Here is a 21,347-nt window from a genome sequence, read left to right on the forward strand (position 1 = left end):
TGTCACAGTTTCCCTCTGATTTGTAAACCACAATGGACTTCTGGAACCAGAAAAATGGCAAAAACTAGAATGGTAATGGGGTTTTTGCTGTGGTAAAAATGAGAATTATTTTTTTAAAGGCTTATTTTCACATACATTTTTGTGTCTTTTTAACGTGTGGAACAATGAACATGGCAGGAAAGCTTCTTTCTGAGTGAGCTGTTTGTGTATAGAAGCAGCCTGTCTTGATAGGGCATAAGCTCCAAGCATAAACTGATCTTGTGTCATTAAACTTTTCTGCTAAAACTCAACAGATGCTACAGTTCATGTTCCTTCCATCAGCTGATGCTTCCTGTTCCCCACAGGGAATGCAGTTTGTTGGCCAGGAAGCATTGCTGGAACAGAAGCAGAATGGTGTATACAAGCGTTTTACCATGTTCATTCTTGAGGACCATGACACAGACGCAGACCTCTGGCCCTGGTGGGGGGAGCCCATCTTCCGCAATGGCCGCTATGTGGGCAAGACCACCAGCAGTGCCTACAGCTACACTCTGGAGCGCCATGTCTGCCTCGGCTTCGTGCACCACTTTGATGAGAAGACAGGAGAAGAGCTGGTGGTGACAACTGACTTCATCAACCAGGGCGAGTATGAGATCGACATTGCTGGGCACCGCTTCCAGGCCAAAGCCAAGCTTTACCCATTCAGTTCCTTCTTCACACACCGTCGCCGCAAGGATGAAATGGAACTGAGTGGCTACCAGGGGGAGTAGTGCTGACTAGACTAACCTGCTCCTTTTCCCAAGCTGGAGTCTTCTCCCACCATCTTCCAGTCCTTTCTCCGCACCCGTATATTTCTTTCTTTTCCTTTCTTGTGTTGCAACTTTTAAACTTTTTCCAGTGTGTTAAATTTTGTATATTTTAAAACTTTAATTTTCAAGCTTTCCCAATCCAGTCTGTCTCCCTCCTTCAACCCTTTGCTTGCCAGGCTCTCCTGTGCCCCAGTGGATGAAGCACAGTGGCACAGATGCATCCTGAAGTCCATGGGAAGCCTGTACAGGAGTGAACCCCACCAGAGGCCCTAACCCTGTGGTGATGGGAAGGGTTCAGGTGAACCTTCCTGAGGACTAAACCCTTCCCATCTCTTGGGAAGTGCAAGTGCAGTGCAAGGCATGAGACAGCAGCTCTTTGCCGCCTGTAGTTCAAATGAATGCTGTGACTTCCCCGTGCTCTCCACATATCACACCATAGAGGGGTCGCTGCGTCAACGCACACAGCAATAGAATGAGCAGCTACCTCACTGGCATGAGACAGCATTGTGAGAGCAGCAGCCAAGAGTCAGGTTTTGGTAGATTCCAGTTCTAAAGTGTGTTGTCTGTTGTTGGGATTGGATTCTTTGCGTGGGGTCACTGAAGCTTAAATGGCCTTCTATAAATAGAATTGAAGATCAGTATGTGCATTTCACATCTGTAAAGGAAGGGGATTTGTTGGGGGGGGGGGGATGTTTTATTAGCAAAAATAGTGATTTCTAACAAGGACAGTGTTTAATGTTAATAGCATTGTTGAAATGCTGCTTCTGTTTCAGCACAGTGTACAATCATTATGGGGATTTTCTTTTTTCTGTTTATGTGACTTGGTTAAGCTTGTTTTGGCAAGGTTCATGTGAAACTTGGTTTGGGGAACTTGAGCAGCAGGATGGGACATCTTGTGGTTTTAGCTGCCTGTGGTTATTTTGAAAGTAGAGGGAAAGACCCAGCCTTTGTCTCACCTGTGGTGCTGATTTGTAAGAAACACCAGGGTTTTTTTCTGGTGGTGAGAAAGCATCTCAGCAGCTCCTGCTGGACTTCAGAAGTTGTCCTCTATTTGTCTCCTCAGATCTGTTGCGCTTCTTACTACTTTTTCTTGGTGGTACCTCAGCTGAAAGGATTGAATAGAGGGAGTTAAGGGAGTGCAGCAGTGAGATTATAAATTGCTTTATTTCAGCAAAGGTCTTTGTGTCATGCCTCTTGTACAGATGCTTCAGACAGTGCAGCTGGGACTCACCCCTTCTTCAGGTGTCAAAATATGCTGATTGAAACCTGACAGTAAATGGTAGAGAAGTGGTGGGATGCTGAATCGTGTACATCTTCTCCTTTCTCTTCTTCCTGTTGTGAGCACAATCAAAAGCAAGATTTCGTTTTACTTACTTGAAAAAGATCTGTTAAACATTTCCTCTTCTGCCACTTGTGAGCTCATCGTAGTCTTTCTGCTCCAGCATCTTCCTGTCTGAAGTTCAGACACAGCCTTGCACTCATGTCTGCCCTGTCAGCCATGATGAACACTTTGTCTATGACATAGAAGCTTTTTGGGGCACTTTATTTTCCAGTTAAATGGCATCAGTAGAGTAAGTATGAGCCCAAAACCTTCCCTTGTTCTTTTTTGAAGCTTGCTTGCTACTGCTTGAGTTGCTGGAGGTCATGCTGTCAGTTGAGTCTGTGGTCTGTCTGTTCATGATCTACATTTTCTCAGGATGCAGGAGTCAGATGGCCCTAAGGCAACAAAAGTGAAAGTCCAAAACCATTACACCTTAAAAACAGGTTGTCAGAGCAAGCTTTCCCATCCAGGGTGACACATAAGGGTTGAGAGTTGGGAGGAGAATTAAGGGTTTGTTCACGTGGTGTATGAGGTTGAACATAAACGCCACCTCTTCAAGCATGTTCTCCTTTGTGACTGGTGAATTCCTCTGTAGTGTGTGACCACTTCAGGGATTTCAAACTTATTTTTGAATTTACATCCAGAAATTCACTGCTTTCTGAAGTGTAGTGATCATAGTAGAACAGATCCTTGAGATCTTATCCAGGAATGCGCTGCTTGGCTGCTATAGGCAGAGATCCCACTTGATTGTCATTCCTTCCAAATTCCCCTATTATTGCTCTTGGCATTGCAATTTTCTGGTGTGTTAGAATTAAATACTTAAATGAAAGGTTCATAAACCATCTAATAGCAGTTTAAAATCCAGCCACTTCTCACGTGTCTTTCCCACATAGATACTGTGAACCCACTATTCCCATGAGGGATGTGCATACCAAGGAGGATGTTGGGCCCCCTGTTGGTTTTATGGGATGTTGCTGTGCCTTCCCTATCCAGGGAAACGTGTTCAACCAAAGAAAGAGTTTTATACGTCATGCTTGGGATGAGTCTTCAAGCAGCCCTTCTGACTAGAGTTGATTGACCATTTGTGTTGCTGCTGAGGCATGATGCTTCTCCCAGAGAAGACGAAGTACAGCGCTGAGGTGAGCTAAAGTACTCAGTGCAACTCCTGATGAGAGGTTCATTCAGTTTGTTCTCTGCAGAGCTAGAACTAGTTAAGACCAACTTGGAAAGTTACCATGTGTCCTCTACCAGCCGCTAGTTCCTGAAGTAGCATTATTTAAGTTGCAGCCAGATTATATTCCTCTCTGTGATTATTTTTTTCATTTCCCTGATTTATAGGTGCCTGTTAGTTCCTCAGACACCTTTTGATACGGGTGTCTCTTCCCCAGCAGTTCTAACCAGAAGAGTGTGGTTTGTGAGCTACTTTTGTCATTATATCTGCTTAGGTTTATTTTCTGTCTCGATCCGTTGACTTTTCAACACCAAAAATAGCGAGTGAAAACAGTTTCCTGCCACGTTGATAGATATAGCAACCTCTGAAATGCTGTGTTTGCTGTTCGAGACTTTGTGCTAGGTGGCTTGGTAATTGTCAGTCTTGCAGCTCATTAACGCCTACTCTGGCTTTCCCTGCTCGGAATTCTGATTCTTGTTTTATATCAGAAGCTTTAGTCTTCAGCTGCTGTTCAAGCTTAATTGATTTAATTTCTGGCAGGTATTTTTAACCTTATAATGTTAAAGAATTGTTCGCCTTCACCAACTTGAATAATTGAAGGGGACAGTTTGATAGTGTCTTGTAAAACAGCGCTAGATACTGAGGCCGAGGAAGGTCCATCAAATGTACTGTTTTCTTCCAGAGGTATTAAACAGTGATGTAAAGCTCTAATCCCTTTATCTGAGGACTAAAAGTAGAATGCCTAAAAAAAGAACAACAGTTGAAGAGTTACTAACTTTAGTACAACTTTGAAATAGAAATTGGATCTTGAGAGGTGCTGTGAGACCGTCTTAGCATCTAAGATGCTGAATAACATGGTCTGTAAAGTTACACATCATGATTCTTACCCTTAAAATGGCCTTAAAATGTTTCTGCTGAGAAAGGTGGTTTGTTATTCTGCATGGTAAGACAAGGGACATTGAATGGGAAACACCAAAATAGCATCCCCCTCCTCCACAGTGACAGAGGTGATGACCTCATGCTGTACTGAGGCAGCAGCAGTCTGCCCTCATGTGTAGGAGTCGGGGGGTTGCTGGCAGTTCTTCAAGTCTTGTGATCCAGAATGTGAACAATCCTGTAGGTTTTGTTCATAGGAAGTTAATGGGAGTTTAATATGCAAAAATAATATTTTTTTTTAATAAAATATTACCAGTTGAGCATCTCTGCTCATTGCAGGGAGGTTGGACTGGATGACCTTTGACGGTCCCTTCCAACAGAAACCATTCTATGATTCTATAACCTGTGTTAGGATAAACGTAACTGCCCACCAGGAATAAAAGTTAAGGGAAGGTGACCCATGGGGAGATAGGCCACGAGGGGTGATATGCATTTGGCATGTGTAGGCTTATTTTTTCTTATCCCAGAAGTCAACATCTGTGGGGGTTTGCTGGTGTGGCAGTGCTGAATCCATCTAAATCTATGGCATTCTGATACACAAGGAAGGGCTTTCTTGCCCCCGTGTCATTTGTAGTGTGAGGAACTGTGTAAAAGGTAGCAGCGTCTTCCATTAAATACCTTTTTCCAGAGGTATTACATTGTCTTATGCTTGTTATGTCCTTTCCTAAGCTCTCATGTTTTGTTAGCCCCTGAATGAGTACTGAGGGGCTTGAGTAAAAGTGCTGTTAAAGGAAGTTTCTTGTTCATATTTAATGATCTGGGGATAAAATTAAAGCAGTCTACTCAGGAATGTTTTCTGTTTCAGGAGGGTGTGTTATAGGGATTTTCACATTTGTATTTGCCAGCCTTAATTTCTTGTTTTCTCTGTGTTGACTCCAGTGTCCAAATTTGATATGCCTTGTTGGAAAGTTCCATCTCATTTTGTGGCAAGGAGGGCAGGCCATGTGAAGCTTCCAGTGCATTTCCAAGTCTTGCTGTAAGCTTGGATTCCTTCTTTCCCCTGTTGCGTTCAAGCTGCTGCTGATTGTGTTGCTGTTCCTGCAACATGTCCAAACTTAGCCTGTGCTGCTGTAAGATCTCTCATGTGTAGGGTTCTTCTCTCATTCTACCTGATGCTTCATCGTCTGGACCAGGTTGCCTCTAGCTCTGTCTTTCTGCATTGAATTAGGCTCTTCAGCTTTCAGATAAGGCAGATACCAACATCCAAACTCCCAGGCAGGTTTGTGGCTGCTCTGTGTTCCACCGTTTAACACTCCTGATCCCTGTGCCAGGGTTTTCGCACTCTCCTTAACACTTCTGTAGCCTCCTTCCTAAGGCAGCCAAGAACATTAGTTCTTTTTGCCCATCAGAGCCCAATGCACAGCAAAATAAAAACAGGCAAGGGGATAGATGGCAGAGTGGCTGAGCTGAGGTGGAACGAGAGGCATGATTGCGGTTTGATCCTTTGCCAGTTACTCACCTACTTAAGCCCAGCCTTGGAGAGAGTATCAGTCCTGATTCCCAGTTCAGGGAGCATCTTCCTCTGCAGCCTTAGTGCTGGAGAAGCTCTAAGAGGCTGCCATGGCCCTGGGCAGGTTAGGGGCAGTGATGTGAGGAATTGAGAGCAGTGGCGCAGTTAATTTTCCAGCACACATTTCCCCCTCATTTCTTGTGGCAGTGAAAGGAATGGTGCTGTGCAGGGAGGTAGGGAGTGTGTACCCTTGACTGTTGACAATGTTTGTCTCTGGCACATAGAATTATAGAATCAACAAGGTTGGAAAAGACCTTTAAAATAAAGTCCAGCCATTACCCCAAGACTGCCAAGTAACTGGGAGGGCACAGCACTGCCATCGCTGCCCCTATCCTTCCAGCACACTTTAACGAAATGGTCTTCTTCTTCTGGGAAGAAATCTATGAAAACAAGGTAGAAGTTTCCACATTTTGGGGGAGGGAGGTTGCTTACAGGACAGAAGTCGTTTTTATTTCAGACAGAATGCTTGGCTGCTGAGAATCCTATAGAATCCTGGACTGGTTTGGGTTGGAAGGGGCCTTAAAGTTCAGCCAGTTCCAACCCCCTGCCACAGGTAGGGACACCTTCCACTAGAGCAGGTTACTCCAAGGCCCGTCTAAGCTGGCCTTGAACAGTGGGGGGAGATTGGGGCAGCCACAGCTTCTCTGGATTAGTCTTACCAAGTGATTTATTTTTAAGTGCTTGGTCAGGTTAATTTCTGCTAATTTCAGGATGCTTTCTGTTTTATACTACCTTTTCCTTAACTGATTGATTGGATCTTTTCTTTTAAAAAAGCATTCAGTCAGGGAACAGGGATTTGGGAAGCAGGGGGTTGGTGTCAGCAGATGACTTCAAGCTGTCTCTAAAAAGCATTCATAAATTTTCTTTGCACTTTAAATTTCCTTAAAGTGTCATGATTGTAGCATGCTTATACCTCTCATCAGTGGAGTCTTTGCATTTGAGAAAGGACAAACAACTTTAAATATTTGTAGATGCCTTAAAGGTTGAGATGAGGTGTTTGGGTCCTGGTTGTGCCTCTTGTTTGATTCCCCCCCTGGATCGCTGTGTGGTGAGCATGCAGAGCAGGTCCAAACCTTGGCAGGTATTTCTGAGTGTTGGTGGAAGCTGCTGTTGCACTCTGCTGCTGATCTGAGCCTGGAGTTCCTACTGAACTCAGCTGAAAGAGCTGGGAGCTCCCGTGGCTGTACAGCTGTCTGGGCTTACACCTTCTCTTTTTCCCCCTCCCCCAGAAATGTGTCTCTCCAGCTCTAACGGGTGTTCCTGGGGTGGTGTAGAGTACTCTGTGAGTGTCCCATTGTATTAAGGGAAACAGTTCCCTGCTTGAACGCTTCCCTGCTGAACCAGCTGATGTTTGCAGGAGAAGCAGGAGCAGAGGGATCTTCTGCCACCCATAAGGTTTGTGGAGATCGCCCAGAGACTTCCCATCTTCCATTTGTCTCAAAGCTCTGCTGGGCTCCTGATGTCAGACTGGCTCTAACTTACAGCACAAAACAACGCTGCTTTGCAGGTACGACACGCTTCACTGCCAGAGAAGCCACCTTAGCCACACTTAGGGGAAGGAGCGCATGTGTGCTGTGAGTGCAGCCGGTTCCAGACGGGTGGCAGGCTGATGGTAATGGTTCCAGCATCTTCAGCAGGAGTGAGGGAAAACTTTTGGTCTAGATGAGCTCCAGGCTGCTGCTCCTGAGACAAGGCCTTTTCTTCCTGTCTCTTTCTGCTCTATCCTAGCTGTGTATGTGTGATGGCTTTTGCATACACAGCTGTTCCAGGAGCCTTGAATTCTGCAGGAGAAGGTCTCCCTGTTTTGGAAAGACACCTAGAGCATGTCTCCTGAGAGGAGACTGCCATCTGCACCAGTACCTCCCTTCTCCAGCGTTGCTTGCGGGTATCAATATACCAGTATGTGTCCAAAGCTCTTTCATGCTCTTACCAATCTCCAGAGTTCAGAGGGCTCGGAGGACTCCTGAAGTGTGCTGCTGCTGAAATTTTAAGAACAACTGAAGTTTGAACCTGTGAAAACATTTTCCTAGTGCCTTACACTTGTGAGTGTTGTGCAATGGATGTAGCTGAGGTGGGACAGAGCGAGAAACAACTTCAGTAGCGTCGTTCCCCATTCACTTCAGTCATCTCCCTTTCCCCTTGCAGTGTCGTGGCAGGCAGACAACCACAGATCACCTCTAGCAGCCTGGGGATGCTTTTTTATACTTTTGAGATGTGGGGTTGTAGAAGCCTCACACTGTGTGGTTGCATTTGAGAGGAGCTGTGTTTTCACTTCTGCCAGTCTTGGATTCAGAGGGGTTTGGGAGAGACAAAGCTGCTCTGATGGCTAAACCCCATGGTGGAGGACATGGGCAGCTGTTCCCCAAGCACACAAGGCAGGGTGAGTTTGCTGCTGTCCATTGAGGCCATGTTATATATGCTGTACTTATTTCATGCTTTATTTCATTTCATGTTTTGATTGGCCTAAATGTTGCCTGGTTTGTATATTAATAAAGAGGCATTTTAACTACTCCTGAAGTCGGTGATCTGTTTCGCAGGAGCTTCATGTGTCCAGGATCCAAACCCCTGGTTATCTGGATGGGGTCCTGCTGGGGCTCCGGGCCTGTTGCAGGGTCCAGCCTTTGGGAGCTGAGAGCTGGAGCCTCTGTTTTAGGTTCCAGGGAGGGTCAGGAGAGCCATAGCAGACATGGATGCAAGTTCTGCATCACCTAATGGTGTGGTCTGGCTGGAGCAGTAGTGTCAGGCTCTGCTGCTGGGCAGCTCCTGCTTTGCTGCAAAAGTGTAAATCACAACTGGTGGCTCGTGTCCAGGCCTAATGGAGAGGAGAGCAGAGCATCCTCCCAGCCCCACCAATCCTTCTGCTCCCTTTCCCTCCTTTCCTGAAATGAAAGGTGTCCCTGCCTATGACAGACAGTTGGAACTAGGTGAGCTTTAAGGTCCCTTCCAACTCAAACCATCCTCTCATTGAAATGTAGAGTGTCTTGAGCCAAAACACATTTCTAAATCAGTGTCTTGCCTCCCCTCAAGGGTTCTGTTGGAGGTGCCATTGCAGGAATTGCTTCTTGCTGCCCTGTCTGGTGGTTGAAGGCTGGTGGGTCCTCAGTCCCACTGTCCTCCACCCCAAGCCCATTACCCTGGTACAGACAAAGCAATGTGGTGGCCTGGCATAGCACAGGATACAAAAGACTGCGCTTCCCTCTGTAAATGTGACAATCCTCACAAAGCTGTTCTTTTTGCCTTTAGAAGACAGAACATTCAGAAAGGAAAGCAACAGAGGGAAGAAAACCGGCTTCAGTGTTTCAGGTTTGCAGGACTCCCAGGGTAACGGTTGGACTTGATGATCTTAACGTTTTTTTTCCAACCTGGTTGATTCTAGGGTTCTATGCAGCTGGCAGGGCTACCAGAAGGAAAACACAGTGCAGTTCTGATGCATGTTTTTTATTGTCTTTTCTTAAGAAAAAAAAAAGTTGTTTTAAGACAGTTGTGTGCAGAAATCTCCATGTACACAGAGGCTACAGGCAAAGGCACCCCCCTGCTCCCAGGCCTAGCTCAGAGCTCTGGTGTCTCTCCCCAGAGGGTGGGACGTGATGGGTGCTCCATCAGGCACTGCGTGATGAAGACCAAGCCTGGGCACTTCCTGCCTGCCCACAGCCTCTGCCTGACACCTCCTCTATGTACAGTACAGTGGTATTCATCGCAACGGCTCCCTGCCAGCCGTGCGGCATCCTCCTCCTGTGCCTGGCCAGCAGCTGCTGTGCCAGAGAAACAGAAGGTACAAGTCCTAGCAGGGCAGCTTAAATAAACATAATAATTAAAACCCAAAAGGGGGTAGGGGAATGAAATCAGCCCAATAAAAATACTCTCAGGGCAGCAAGGAGCCATAAGCAAGCCAGACGCTGGCACTGTGCTGCCAATGCATTTTGTACCTGGGTTTGGTACCCAGTGCCTCCGCTTGCCCTGTGATTGTCTGGCCTGGCCCTGGGCATGGTCAGCCTTGTCACACTGGATTTGGCCTCTCCAAATGCCATTTGCCTCTCTGTCCGTGTGCCCCAGCAGCACATCCCAGATGAGACCCAGCCCTGCGTGAGGAGGGAAGCAGTTCTGACTGCCGGATAACTCAGCCAAGCCCCCACCACTGGCAAGGGAGCGGGCACAGCCTGGTGCAGCCTACAGGAAGTGGTCAAGGCACTCATTGTTGCTCGTGGTTTTGTGGGTTTAGTTTTCTTCCCCTAAAAAAAGGAGAAACAACCCAGGAAGGTGGAGACTGGGGCTTGCTGCTACCCGTCTCCATGTCATGAGGTTTGGAGCAAGGCTTGGGGCTGGCTCTGGCGGTCACAGGTCATGGATGGGCTGCTTGTGCTTGTGCGGCACCGCTTCTATCAAAACCCACCATGAAACTGAGGGGATCAAAGCCCTGTGGACAGAAAAGATGAATTTCCCCAGCCCAGGGGATGCTCAGTGCCTGCTCCAGGTGACCCAAACCCTCCTGTTTCACAATTGCAGAGAGAAACATCAGGAAAAAAAAGAAAACTGAAGCAGAGAAGCAGGGAAGAGGCTGCTGCAGGAAAGCCTGATAAAAAAAGCGTAAAATCACAAAGGGTAAAACCCCTATGGTGATTGTTCCTCAAACAGCTATTGCAACCCGGGATCCAGCCCCACAACTCCTCCCCTCTGGGGCTTAGTGCTACCACCATGCCAAGCATCAGAGTGGTCACCAGCCATGCAGGCGGGTCCCTCTCTCGGGTACCTTTTCCATGGTTGCCTTTTTTCGTTCCAGCATCGTCTAAAACAATACCAACCTAAACCCATCTGCCTGACTGACCCGAATAAAGTGGTTTGGGTTGTATCTTTGGGGAAGCACTTCCCTTCTGCATCTGTCCCATGCCACAGGAAACCCTGGGGACCCTGAGGACAGTGGCTGGACCAGGCTGGTATCAACAAAGTCCCACCTTAATAAACAGAGCAAAGACTTTGGGATTTCAGCTTCTCACCAGAGCTGTCTGTAGCAATGCAAAAGCAAAAGCACAGTTTGTTCACCCACTAAAGCTATCTCTAATCTCTTATTTTTCCCAACCCAAAACCCAAGGGAAAACTTGTCTCCTCCCCTCTGGTGGGACTGGAGCTGCTGCTGCATTCTGCATCCCTTGAGCATCCTGCAAGCACTCGCAAAGCCCAGTCCAAGAACCAGGGCTGCTGTTCCTGTGGGGTTCTTAGCTGCCTTTTGTATGGTCACCCCTGAAATCTATCCTACCCTTCCTCAGTCCTCAGACAGGGGAGCGGGGATGACCAGCCCTGGAGCCAGGATTCCTCCCCATCTCCCAACCTGGCCATGCCAGCAGCCAACAGCCTGCAGCAGAGCATTGGCTTCCCATGGCCACCAGCTCCCCATGATGGGTTCATGCGATCCAGCTGCACCAGGACTTACTTGACATGTTGGGAGGGAGCCTTCCCTGGGGAAGCAACAGGGGCGGCTGATCCAGGTGAGAAAAAAAACCCATATCAAAATAAAGGAAGCAAGAAGCAGCTGTTCCACCGGTGAGGCTGCTGGGCCACCAGGTCTCCCTCAGCCCAGACATGATGCTCAGGTGCTCCCCAAAGTCACCCAGCTTCAGTGGTTGGGGTGGGGGTTGTTGTCTTGTTTTAAAAAGAGCAGCATTTGGTTTGACTGTAAAGAGATGCAAGGTGGTGGCGGCCGCCACCATCGGTCGCTGATTGTGTTTACAAATCCTTTCTCAGCTGGGTTTCTTAATAATTAAAAAAAGCAGACAGTCTCCTTTAGCTCTGAACCTGCCTGGCTGCTGAGGCACCAAGCAAGGCCAGGCTGGCTCCACCGGTGCCCTGGGGAGAACCGGGAGGCAGGCAGGCTCAGTTCCCCCGGTACACCTCGATCTTGCTGGTTTTGGACAGCATGTCGATGATGTGCGCCTCGAAGTCGGCGTCATGCACTCCCGTCTTCCTGAACTCCCCGGCGTAGCGGTTGTTCTCCCAGTAATGGTGCCAGTTACCCCGGCTGTCAGCGCCAAACCCAAAGACGTTCACCTGCAGATGTGAGGAGGGGGATGAGCCAGCCCTGACCCTCACAATGCGCGGGGGACCCCCCTTGAATAAGCATCCGCAACGCTGCTGTGGGGGATTTCACACCATACAGCCCTCTGTTTGGCCTTTGCACTGTTCAAGGGTGCCCATCAGCATGAGGGTGCCCATCACCAGTGTCAGGCAACTGGAGGAAGTGAAACTGCTGCAGTTGGACCCAAAGAAGCCACCTTCTTCCTTAACCCAGCAAGGTTCAGGGTCCCAGCAAACCCAGCCCATGCCAGCCAGGTCCCTGCAGCCCAGAGGAGGACCCCAAGGAGCCATCACACACCTCATCGCAGACGTGGAGGGCGAAGAAGAGCACCAGCATGCCAGTGGAGGGGTAGCGCCCATGGTGCTCTGTCCAGCGGTCATGGATGTACTTGAAGAAGGCAGGATTGTAGATCTGCACCTGGGAGGACACGCTGGGGTTAGTGCTGGAGCCAGGGCTATATTCCCCTTGGCATCAGTACCCTGGGAAGGACCACCAAGATGTGCACAGGGACCCCAGGAGAAGATGTGGTGATGGGGGCCATGGCCAAACAGGTATTCATTGCAGCATAGGAATGAGCCCTCCTTACCTTTTCTTTGTCCACCCGCAGAAAAGGCTTCACAGGTGCGTACGTGCTGGGAAGAAAATGGAGAGGCAGGTGAGCAACCAGAGGTCCCATGTCCTCCAACCCCAAGCTGAGCTGCTGGCAGTTGAGATGCTCTGGGAGGGAGGAGCCAAAGGAGGAACCCAGGGGAGATGCCCTGGTGGTAGGTGAGTGACCAGCTCAGTGCTGCAGGTGCCAGCCATGTACTTACAACCTGATCTGGCCAGTGGAGAGGGCACTGGCGATCCAGAGCAGGTCCAGAGTTTTGAAGGGCACCAGCACGAAGCTGACATTAGCAGGCAGGTTCCTGGCACTCTCGGGGTACATGAAGTGGTGCGTGGTCCGACTGCCCACATCACCCTCGAAACCCACTGTGGGCGCCTGGTTCATCCTGGGGAGAGAGCAGGGAAGGTGACACCCCCTTCCCAGCCACCCTGTTCCCTTGCAGATGACATGGGTGTACCCTGTGACCTGCTGAAGGCTGCCAAGGGGCAGTTTCCCAGCCCACTGATGCTCAGGGTGCTGGGATGAGCTGGTGGTCCCCCAGCCAGCCCAGGGAGGTGGCAGGGGTGGATCCACTCCAGCACCCAGCAGAACCCATGCAGAACTGAGCAGCTGGAGCAGGGACAACCCCCTCTAACCTGCAGACCAGGAGAGATGCTGCTGAGGTGCCCAGTGGGAATTCAGCACCCACGAGTGCTGCTGGCATCACCTCATGCCTCTGTGCTGGCTGTGGGGCTGAGGGGGTCCCCTGCCCTCACCGCATGATGAAGTCGTGCCCGTCGATCTCTGGCCCATAACCGGAGCCACGCAGGTTGCCAGAGTTGCCGACCACGGCACAGCGACGGCAGCGGCGCGGGTCACGGGAGCGGTAGGGATCCTCGCCTGGCACAATCTGGAAGAGCTTGCTCAGGACCTCATGTGTGTTGTGGGACTTGAACTGGGGCTGCAGCATCTGCGAGGGGTGGAGGAGAAGGGTGTGGGGTCACGAGCCAGTGGCGGACAGAGCTCCCCGTGCAGGAGGTGTGGGGCACAGATGTCTCCTTGCTCACCAGCCACCACCTCTGGACATCAGGTGGCAGGTCCATGTTGTCCTTGGTCCACACTGGGGACACGGTGCCGTCGTAGCGCACATCAAACCAATCAGCAGCCCCAGCCTCATCGGCCGGGCAGCGGCGGCAGGCGCAGCCCCAGGGGTATGGGCCCCCCTTGCTGAGCCGCTGCATGCCGGCGTAGCCAGGCACCAGCTTCACCCGGTGGATGCCGCCCAGCCCGCCAGGGTCCAGGTAGGCAATGCTGTGGTGGGAGTAGGTGAAGAGGAGGGACATGACGAAGACGAGCAGGAAGGCAGTCGAGAGGAAGCAGAAGCGCAATGAGCACTTCATGGTCGGCGAGCGGCTGAGCCAGGGAGGGTGCCCGCTCCGGCATAGGGCTGGGGCATAGGGTGCAAGATGGCGTCAGCCGGCCAGCAAGAGTCCCTGCGGGACATAGAGCTTCAGTTCACTGCGGTGGAACAGGGGGCATGCAGAGTCCCCCAGCAGCCACCACGCTGGGCTCTTACCTGCTGGGCTGCAGCTTTCCATCCGCGTGGTGCAGCCGTGGTGAGAGCATGTGCTGCTGAGTGCGGGGTCCAGCACACTCAGCACACCGGGCTCAGCCACGGCACCACGCCTCGGTGGCAGCTCCAGGTCCTGGTCCTGGCTGGCTTTCAGCTGTGATGGTGCTCATTATTGCCTGCATTCAGTTGATCTACTGGCACACTGCCCACCACCACCGACTCAGGAACATGTCCACTGCGATACCAGCCTAGAGTGGGAAGGAAGGGATGGTGCATCAGGTCTAGGTATGGCAATGCACATGGCAGAGCTGAGGGGTGCACTGAGCAGGAGGAGGGTGTTGGGGGGGCCACAGGGTTTCTTAATTCCCATTGAGCTTTGCAAAATGCCACCCAGCCCATCCCCAGAGGGGACAAGCTGGTGTGAAGCGAACAGAGATGCTCCTCGCTAGCAGCACCGGGGGAGCTCCCAGGCTCTGCCTTCCCCATCTCTGCCAGACAGAGGCTGAACCATGAACTTGCCTCTGGAGCTGAACAAACGGCTCCTTTCTGAGGCTCAATCCTCCTCCGCTACCAAGCCACAAGCAGCCCCTCCAAACCCCTCTTTCACCAGTTGCTGCTGCCGTCGACAGGCAACAGCCATGTCACAGCCCCGCGGGGGCCCTACGGGTACCAACACCAGTGGCTGCTGTCCCCTCCATGTGGCAGCGTCCCTCGGGAAAGGTCGCTGTGAAGGTTTGTGATCCCAACGGGTAAAAATAGCCAGGGCAGAGGTGCTGGTGCCTACGCCAGGGGAGGAGCAAGGGGAGACAAAGCCAGACCCTCCTCAGCCAGAAAACCACAAAATAGCTGAAAATCCATTTAACACAGCTGCTGAGCTAGGGCAGGGTCCATCTCCCCAAAAAGGGGAGGAGGATGCCAGGGCAGGAACCCCCCCATGGCAGCATCAGCTCCAAAGCTCAGCACTGGCCCCAGTTAGGCCAGTGCAGAGGCCAGCAGCACTGATTAGGACCTAGCAGGCACCAGGATGCCTCTTTCCTATAAAAAAACATCCTATGCAAGATCACAGCTTTCTTCCCAGGGATGGAGGCTGCTGAGCATCTCCAAAAGCTCCTTGCTGGGACAGGCAAGACATAACCATGGCCTAACACCCCCACCACACCCCCCCCCCCAGCCCATCACACAGACAGCTCCTGCCCAAATCATTATTAACCCACAGTCAAGTGTTTGGCCAAGGGATGACAGCTTTTACAGAGGCAGATAATAGGTGTGCATCCTGGCATGACTGTTGTCCAAGTCTCTTCCCTGCCTCCAGGGGTATTTAATGTCTCTGTGGGACACACACAGCCCACAAGTGACTGCAACAAGGTTTTGGGCTGCTGCCAGTGGAAAACGCAGGGGTGTTTGTTAACGGAGGGTTACATCAAGGTGCATTCAGGACAAAGCCAGTCAAAAGCTCTATATCCCCTGCAGATGCATCACACTGGAAGGTTTTGGAGGCAAAAGGCAATTTTGGGCTCTTTTTAGCTGTGCCATGGCACAGATGCCAAGCAGGATGGGCTGATCCCCCTTCTCCTGCTGCCACCACTCTACATCCCATGGGGGTTTATAAGGGCTAAAGGAAATCAGCCATCACGTGCTTATGGTATTTTTGCTCCTGGTGAAAGGGGGAAAACTCCCTTTCCAGCTCTTCAGCCCAGCTGGGTCCTGCTGTCGCATCCTGGCATCTGGAGCACGTTTTGTCTTGGGCCTCCCAGAGCTGCCCCCAATGGAAAACCATCCTCCAGCCCAGCATCCTGAAATCCCAGTGGCTTATTTGAGTCATCCCTTCCCTAGCAGGAGCTGGTGGCTGCTGCCATCTGCACCGGTCTTTATAGACCCCAGCAGGGACACAGCACCTACACATCTATCCACACCCCAGCATTAACCGTACCCCCACTGCCAGCTCCCAAAATCCAACCCAACCTGTCACTGCCAAATGAAACCCCACTGACCAGGGGCATTGCAGAGTCTCTTTGCACCAGGGTTTGATGTTTCCTTCCTAAAATAACATGGAATTTGGGGATTTCTTCTGTGGTGAGTGAGCCCAGCAACTCAGCAATACCATTAAATGTCCTCTCGCTCACAAATTTATCCCCAGGTCTCCTTAAATGCCTCCTGAAGACCATGGGATCATCAAACATGAGTTTCTCTTTGATTGCAAGACATAATGAAGCGAGGCTATTAAAAGGGCCCGCTGCTTTTACAGTCAAATGATTTTTTCCCATCATATCATCTTTCCTTTTGGGATGTATAAGGTTTAATTTCAGGATGAATTCTGGAGAAATGTGACTGACAGCCCAGGGGCCTGGAGGATGTCTTCCCCTTCCCCATCAGTTGTAACACCATTGAGCACATCCCTAAGCTGGCTTTTTTTGCTCATTTCTAAGATATCCTGAGGCTGTTGCACTGATTTCCTTGCTGGTAAATGACAGGGTGGGCACAGGAAGGAGTTGTCCCCAGGAGATGGGGGTTGCCCTGCTTGGGGCCGGTGAGAAGGGGCACAGAGAAGCAGAGGCAGCATTGCTCACACCGGCTGCTGCTCCTCAAAGGCATGCTGGGGCTGGGAATTCCCCCAAAAGTCATCGGAAACACACCCCTGGGTATTCAGGTGCCACCTTCCCACAGCCCCTTTGCAGGGATGTCACCTCTGCCACTGCCAAACCAGTGACCGGGTGGTGGAGCTGTGCCTGGCTTCTGGAGGTGGAAGAGGGGGCAGTGTGTGGGGATGGCTCCGCCTCGGACCAGCATTCCTCTTGCTGTCATGGATGGAAAAAATGAGATTTAGCGATTTTTTTTCTTTAACAGGAAGGGAATTGAATCTTCTCCTTCAGCCCCAGGAAGAAAGAAATACCAAGTCATGATCCGTTCTTGTTCCAGGCCTGGCTTCAGCAAGCAGAATTACTATAAAAACTCAAAACCCCTCAAATTCACTTTTTTCCACAGCCCAACTGGCTGCCCGAGCTCGCAGCCCCCCCAGGCGCTGCTTTAGCTGGGGCTGTCAGCTCATGTTAGCTTGGAACGGTGACTAGGAATCTGTCGGAGGCAGCACAGGAAGGGGCGATGCTCCTGTCCTTCTGCATCAGTTGGCTTCCAAATCCAAACTGAGACCCAGCAAGAAAAGCATGGTTAATTAAAAAGGTCCTTTCCTGTACTGCCCACCCAGAGGGATCATATTTTTCCCCTTTATCTTTTTTTTTTTTTTTTCCTCTCTGGAAGGTGGATGGGAAAGGAAGCAAGCCCAGTGTTGGTGCTTTTTCTCCCTGTTAAGTGATGCCACGAAGGGCTGATGGCACCAGGGATTAACAGGAGAAGCCAATTTCATGGGTTAAGCCATCACCACCACCTGACAGCAGTAAGGACCAGGTAACTTATTCTTTATCCTTTTAATTAATCATACTCTTATCAGCCAGCTCAATCAGCTAATGGAGCCCAGTTAATTGGTTGCTGGCCATGGCAGCAATTCCAGGGTTTCCTCGTGCCCAGCATCCGGAGAGGTTATTTCAGGCTCATCCCTCAGCACTGGGATGAGGCCAGGAAAGAGCCTGGAAGGCCAAATACTCGGCATGGAGCTGGGCCAGAGCCAACCACTGGTGAGGTCGTTTCCTACAGGATTTGGGGGTGCAGGGGAGGTGCCGGCAGTGGGAAAGTTCAGACAGGGATGCTCCCACCCTTGTGGTTGGAAGGGGCTTGCAACATCCCTGCACTCCAGGGTGGCTGATAAGCCCAAGGCTGCACTCTCCATGTGGCCTCATTATGCCCAGGTCGCTGCACTGGAGGCAGCCTCAGCTGAGGACAGGCAGGGAGAGGACAGGAAGTCGCTGCTCAGTTTGATGCAGTGGAGAAACTCTGCCCGCCCCGGCCTTGAATGCCTGCAGAGCCAGCCATAGCCAAAGGGCAGAGCCAGCCCTGCTGCCCTGCACCCCCAGGCACCCACTCCAGAGCCCCCGGTTTGCACCAACTGCCTCACTGACTGGTACTACTGACCTGGGTTCCACCAAGCCACCAGGTTGTGTACCACCACATCAGATACCACTGGTCTGGGCACCATGGAGCTGGGTCACACTGAGCACCTGAGCTCAGGCTGGCTAGCAGATGGGGTGGCCAGCGAGTCCGGGCAGAGCAGGGGAGGCAGAGCCTGGTGCTCACCACCACCCACTGCTTCCTCTCCTTCATCCTCCCTCCAGCTCCCCATGCAACGCACTCCAGGGACACCCCCAAATTGGTCTCTCCCTGTCCTCAGCCACCTGCAAGGATGTGGCACACTGCAGCAGGCATGGTCCCCAGCAAGGGCAGACTCCTCCTCCCCTTCATCACCAGCACCCAGCATGGAGGGAAGTGCTCCCCCTCCACTCTTACAGCTCATATTCCCCAGCCATAAGGCTCATGATCCATGCCTCACCGGGAAAAAATGTGCAGGAGTGCAGGATGGGCCAACACCAGGCTGGGGAGCTGACTCCAGCCATGGCCTTTTGCCCAGGGAAGGCAAGCAGGGATGTGAGGCCCCCACTGCATCCCTCTCCCTGGAGCTCAGCAGCTCCAAGGATGGGAAGCGATGGAAACCTGTAGGGTTTGAGGGCTGGTTGATGGGTGCTGTGACCAAAAGCTCCCTTTCTCCCACAGGACGCAGCCCCAGGGGAGAACTACAACCTGTTTTGCTTGTGGGCAGGGCTGAGAGGACCTTGAACTTGTTAGGAAAATTGTACCTAGGAGATTTCATCACAGGGGTGTTAGGAAAGGCTCCACCATTGATCCCAGGACAGACCAACAACTGCCAGGTGCTCCCATCAGATGTAAAATAAGAGCAGGACCCAGTGAGGGAACCCAGCTTCTCCTCTCTGCTAGCAAGGGCTCTGCTTGGACACTGAGAAGAAGGAGCATTTGCATGTTCCTAATTAGCTCAATTATGGCTGCAGATCAAAGGTCCTTTGGTGGGGACATGGTGGCAAAGTGCCTGCACCTTGCTCTGGTTTTCTAAGAGTTACTGTCACTGGGGTTACTTTAGAGCCCCATCACTGAAAGGAAAAAATACAGATTATACATATTTCTTATTAAACATATTATATATGTTTATATGTATTCATCATTCATCCATATGTGGTTTGGGGAGCATCTCTGGGAACTCTGCCACAGAGCCAAGGCCCACATTTCTTGCAGTCTCCAAAAAAACCTTTCAGGACATGCCAATGGCAAAGGGCAACCTGGAGCTGAGAGATCCCCTGGAGCCCAAGACCAAGGTTCACAGCCTCTCCCATTACAACCCAGGCCCTCAGGGACCGGCAGGCTCTGATAAATCACAGCTCATTGGGAAGCACTGAAGCCAGCCCAGCCGCTGGAGAGCAATTAGCAGTTTGCACTCTTGCAAGAATTAAATGCAGCAGGAGGAGATGAAAGCCATTAAGCCGCTGGGACCTTGGCATGGGCCAAGCTGGGGTGGCATCTGGAGTGCCAAGAGCCGTCGGGAAAACCATTTTGCCCTTGGAACCACCAATGCCTTCGGCCAAAAGTGCCAGTCTGGAGTTGTTTGGGCATGAAAATTTCAAGCCCAAGTCAGTTCACCCAGTGTGTGGTTGCCAGGGCTCTCCTGAGTGCTCTCCTCTCCCTGCATGCCTCCAGCGCCAGCAAGACGTGGGCGAGCAAGCAGAGCGCGTCTTGCCATTCCCAAGAACCGCCATGAGCTCCTTGGAGGAGAGGGAAAGGCTTTTGACAGGCAGCTGCTGCAGGCAACCGGCAGCAGGGCTGCTGCTCACTGCCAGATGGGGACAGACAGACAGACAGACAGGCAGAGGGGCACGCACATGGTGGTTTGCAGGGGACGGCAGCTTTCTCTTCCCGCCCCAAGCATCACTGCTGCAGACGCAACATCTGGCTCTAATAAAAGGGGAAGAAAAAGGCAAACCAAGCCCAAAGTGCTGAGCAACTTCCCGTCACAGCTCACTGCCTCGGGATGGCTGGGATGTAGCCAGTGTGCTTGGGGACATGCTGGAAAAGGGGAGATCAGCAGATAACGGGGGGCAAAACTACCTCCACCAGCATGGAGCCCACACATCCTCCTGGAGGGAAATGCACCAAGTTTGGGGGCTCTGAGGTTATTTGGTTTCACTCAGCCATGTTTTTCCCCTGTTCACAGAAAGAGGGGATGTGGCCCTTTGTCCAGTCCAAGCTTCCCCGCTGCCCAAGCACCCTCCTCATACCCCAAAATCCTCCTGCTGGCATGGGGAGTCCTCACTCTGGGGAAGTATCTGGGAGCTTTGCAATAAACACTCTGGCTTCACAGCTGGAGCCCCAGCAAAACCTCACCTTCTCAGCAGCACCCAAGCCCCCTGCGTGCATGGGGACCCCTTGCATCCCCAGGACCTGAAAGCTCGGCTCCAGCACCCCAAAGGCCGTGCTTCGGCCGGGGAGACACCCCTAACCCCGGCGGGTTGGAGGCTGACCGGCTCCCACACTGGCGCCGCCGCCTCGCATACACAGCCGCAGGCAGGGGACATGTTCCTGCTCGGTGACACAGTTTCCAACCCTGTCCCCAGGGCCGCTCGCGCTGTGTTTGTGAAATGCTGGCTGCCACTACCCCGGCGAAGACGCCGTGTGTCACGCAGCCATGTGTCACTCTGCTGCTGAAGGACCTCACATGCACATTGTCACTGCTGGGGACTGGGGGCACCTTCAGACAGCGTCCCCCCTTACTCCGGTCCCCGCTGTAGCCACCCCAGCTCTGCCCCCAGCACCCCTCACCGGGGTCCGTGCTCTGAGCAGCACTCCGCAACACTCGGCTGGAGAGGGCCAGCTCGCCGGGGAGCACCCCCAGCCCCGACCCCTTCCTTCCAGGGCCGAGCATCCTCCGCGGGGCTAGCACCGCGGGGCCAGGGCCGCCACATCCTCGCCGGGGCTGATCCCAGTAAGTCTCGGGGGCGTGCTCCCCAGCAAGGGGGCAGCTCCCGGCCACGCTTCCCCGGCGCACCCCTGCCCCGGGCCCGCTCTCCGCCGCTGTACCTGGCTCGGCTCCTGCACGGCCCCGACACCGGGCGCACGCGGGCCCCTCTGCCGCCGCTGCCGCCGCTGCTGCCGGCCCGCCGCTCGGCGCCGCGCCCTCCGCGCCGCGAGGGGCTGTGCGGGGCCGGGCTGGGCCGAGCCGCGCCGTGCGGGGCGGGGGATCTGGCCCGGCAGCCTGGGAGATGTAGTCCGCTGCAGCCCGGGGGGCTTGTGGGACTTGTAGGAGGAGAGCCCACCCGGCCCACCAGCACCTCTGGTGTGTGTGCCGGTGCACTGACCGGCGCATCGGCTACCGCCGGTATAACCCCCGCGTACCCACCGGCGCATCGCAACCCCCCCCGGGATCCATCCTGGTATCCACTCGGC

The 21,347-nt window shown here is 52.2% G+C and overlaps 2 protein-coding genes across 3 annotated transcripts in view; one reads left to right on the forward strand and one right to left on the reverse strand.

The window, feature by feature from the left end:
* The window catches only part of PDPR (pyruvate dehydrogenase phosphatase regulatory subunit), a 28,495-nt gene extending 27,569 nt beyond the window's left edge, over positions 1-926 (forward strand). For both annotated transcript variants that reach the window (XM_062609257.1, XM_062609258.1), the window contains one exon: positions 345-926. In XM_062609257.1, the coding sequence (XP_062465241.1) occupies positions 345-749 (405 nt within the window). In that variant the 3' untranslated portion in view covers positions 750-926. The remainder of the gene's footprint in view (positions 1-344) is intronic.
* Positions 927-9,190: 8,264 nt separating this feature from the next.
* On the reverse strand, positions 9,191-21,109 carry ST3GAL2 (ST3 beta-galactoside alpha-2,3-sialyltransferase 2). Its single transcript, XM_062609262.1, has 8 exons — positions 20,982-21,109; positions 13,956-14,200; positions 13,447-13,872; positions 13,156-13,349; positions 12,606-12,785; positions 12,380-12,425; positions 12,091-12,210; positions 9,191-11,765 (listed from the first exon to the last, which is right to left on the reverse strand). The coding sequence occupies exons 3-8, from the start codon at positions 13,777-13,779 to the stop codon at positions 11,592-11,594; spliced, it is 1,047 nt and encodes a 348-aa protein (XP_062465246.1). The 5' UTR covers positions 13,780-13,872; positions 13,956-14,200; positions 20,982-21,109; the 3' UTR covers positions 9,191-11,591.
* Positions 21,110-21,347: the final 238 nt, after the last annotated feature.

This window comes from Pezoporus occidentalis, unplaced genomic scaffold (assembly GCF_034315485.1).
Source record: "Pezoporus occidentalis ecotype Australia unplaced genomic scaffold, CSIRO_AGI_Poc_V1 ctg135, whole genome shotgun sequence".
Lineage (NCBI taxonomy): Eukaryota > Metazoa > Chordata > Aves > Psittaciformes > Psittacidae > Pezoporus > Pezoporus occidentalis.

Coding starts and splice junctions, on each gene's coding strand:
- ST3GAL2 (XM_062609262.1), bottom strand. CDS start 13,779: ATGAAGTGCTCATTGCGCTTCTGCTTCCTCTCGACTGCCTTCCTGCTC. Junction 13,350..13,446: donor ATGTCCAGAGGTGGTGGCTG/GTGAGCAAGGAG, acceptor CACCCCTCGCAG/ATGCTGCAGCCCCAGTTCAA. Junction 12,426..12,605: donor TCCACTGGCCAGATCAGGTT/GTAAGTACATGG, acceptor TTTTCTTCCCAG/CACGTACGCACCTGTGAAGC.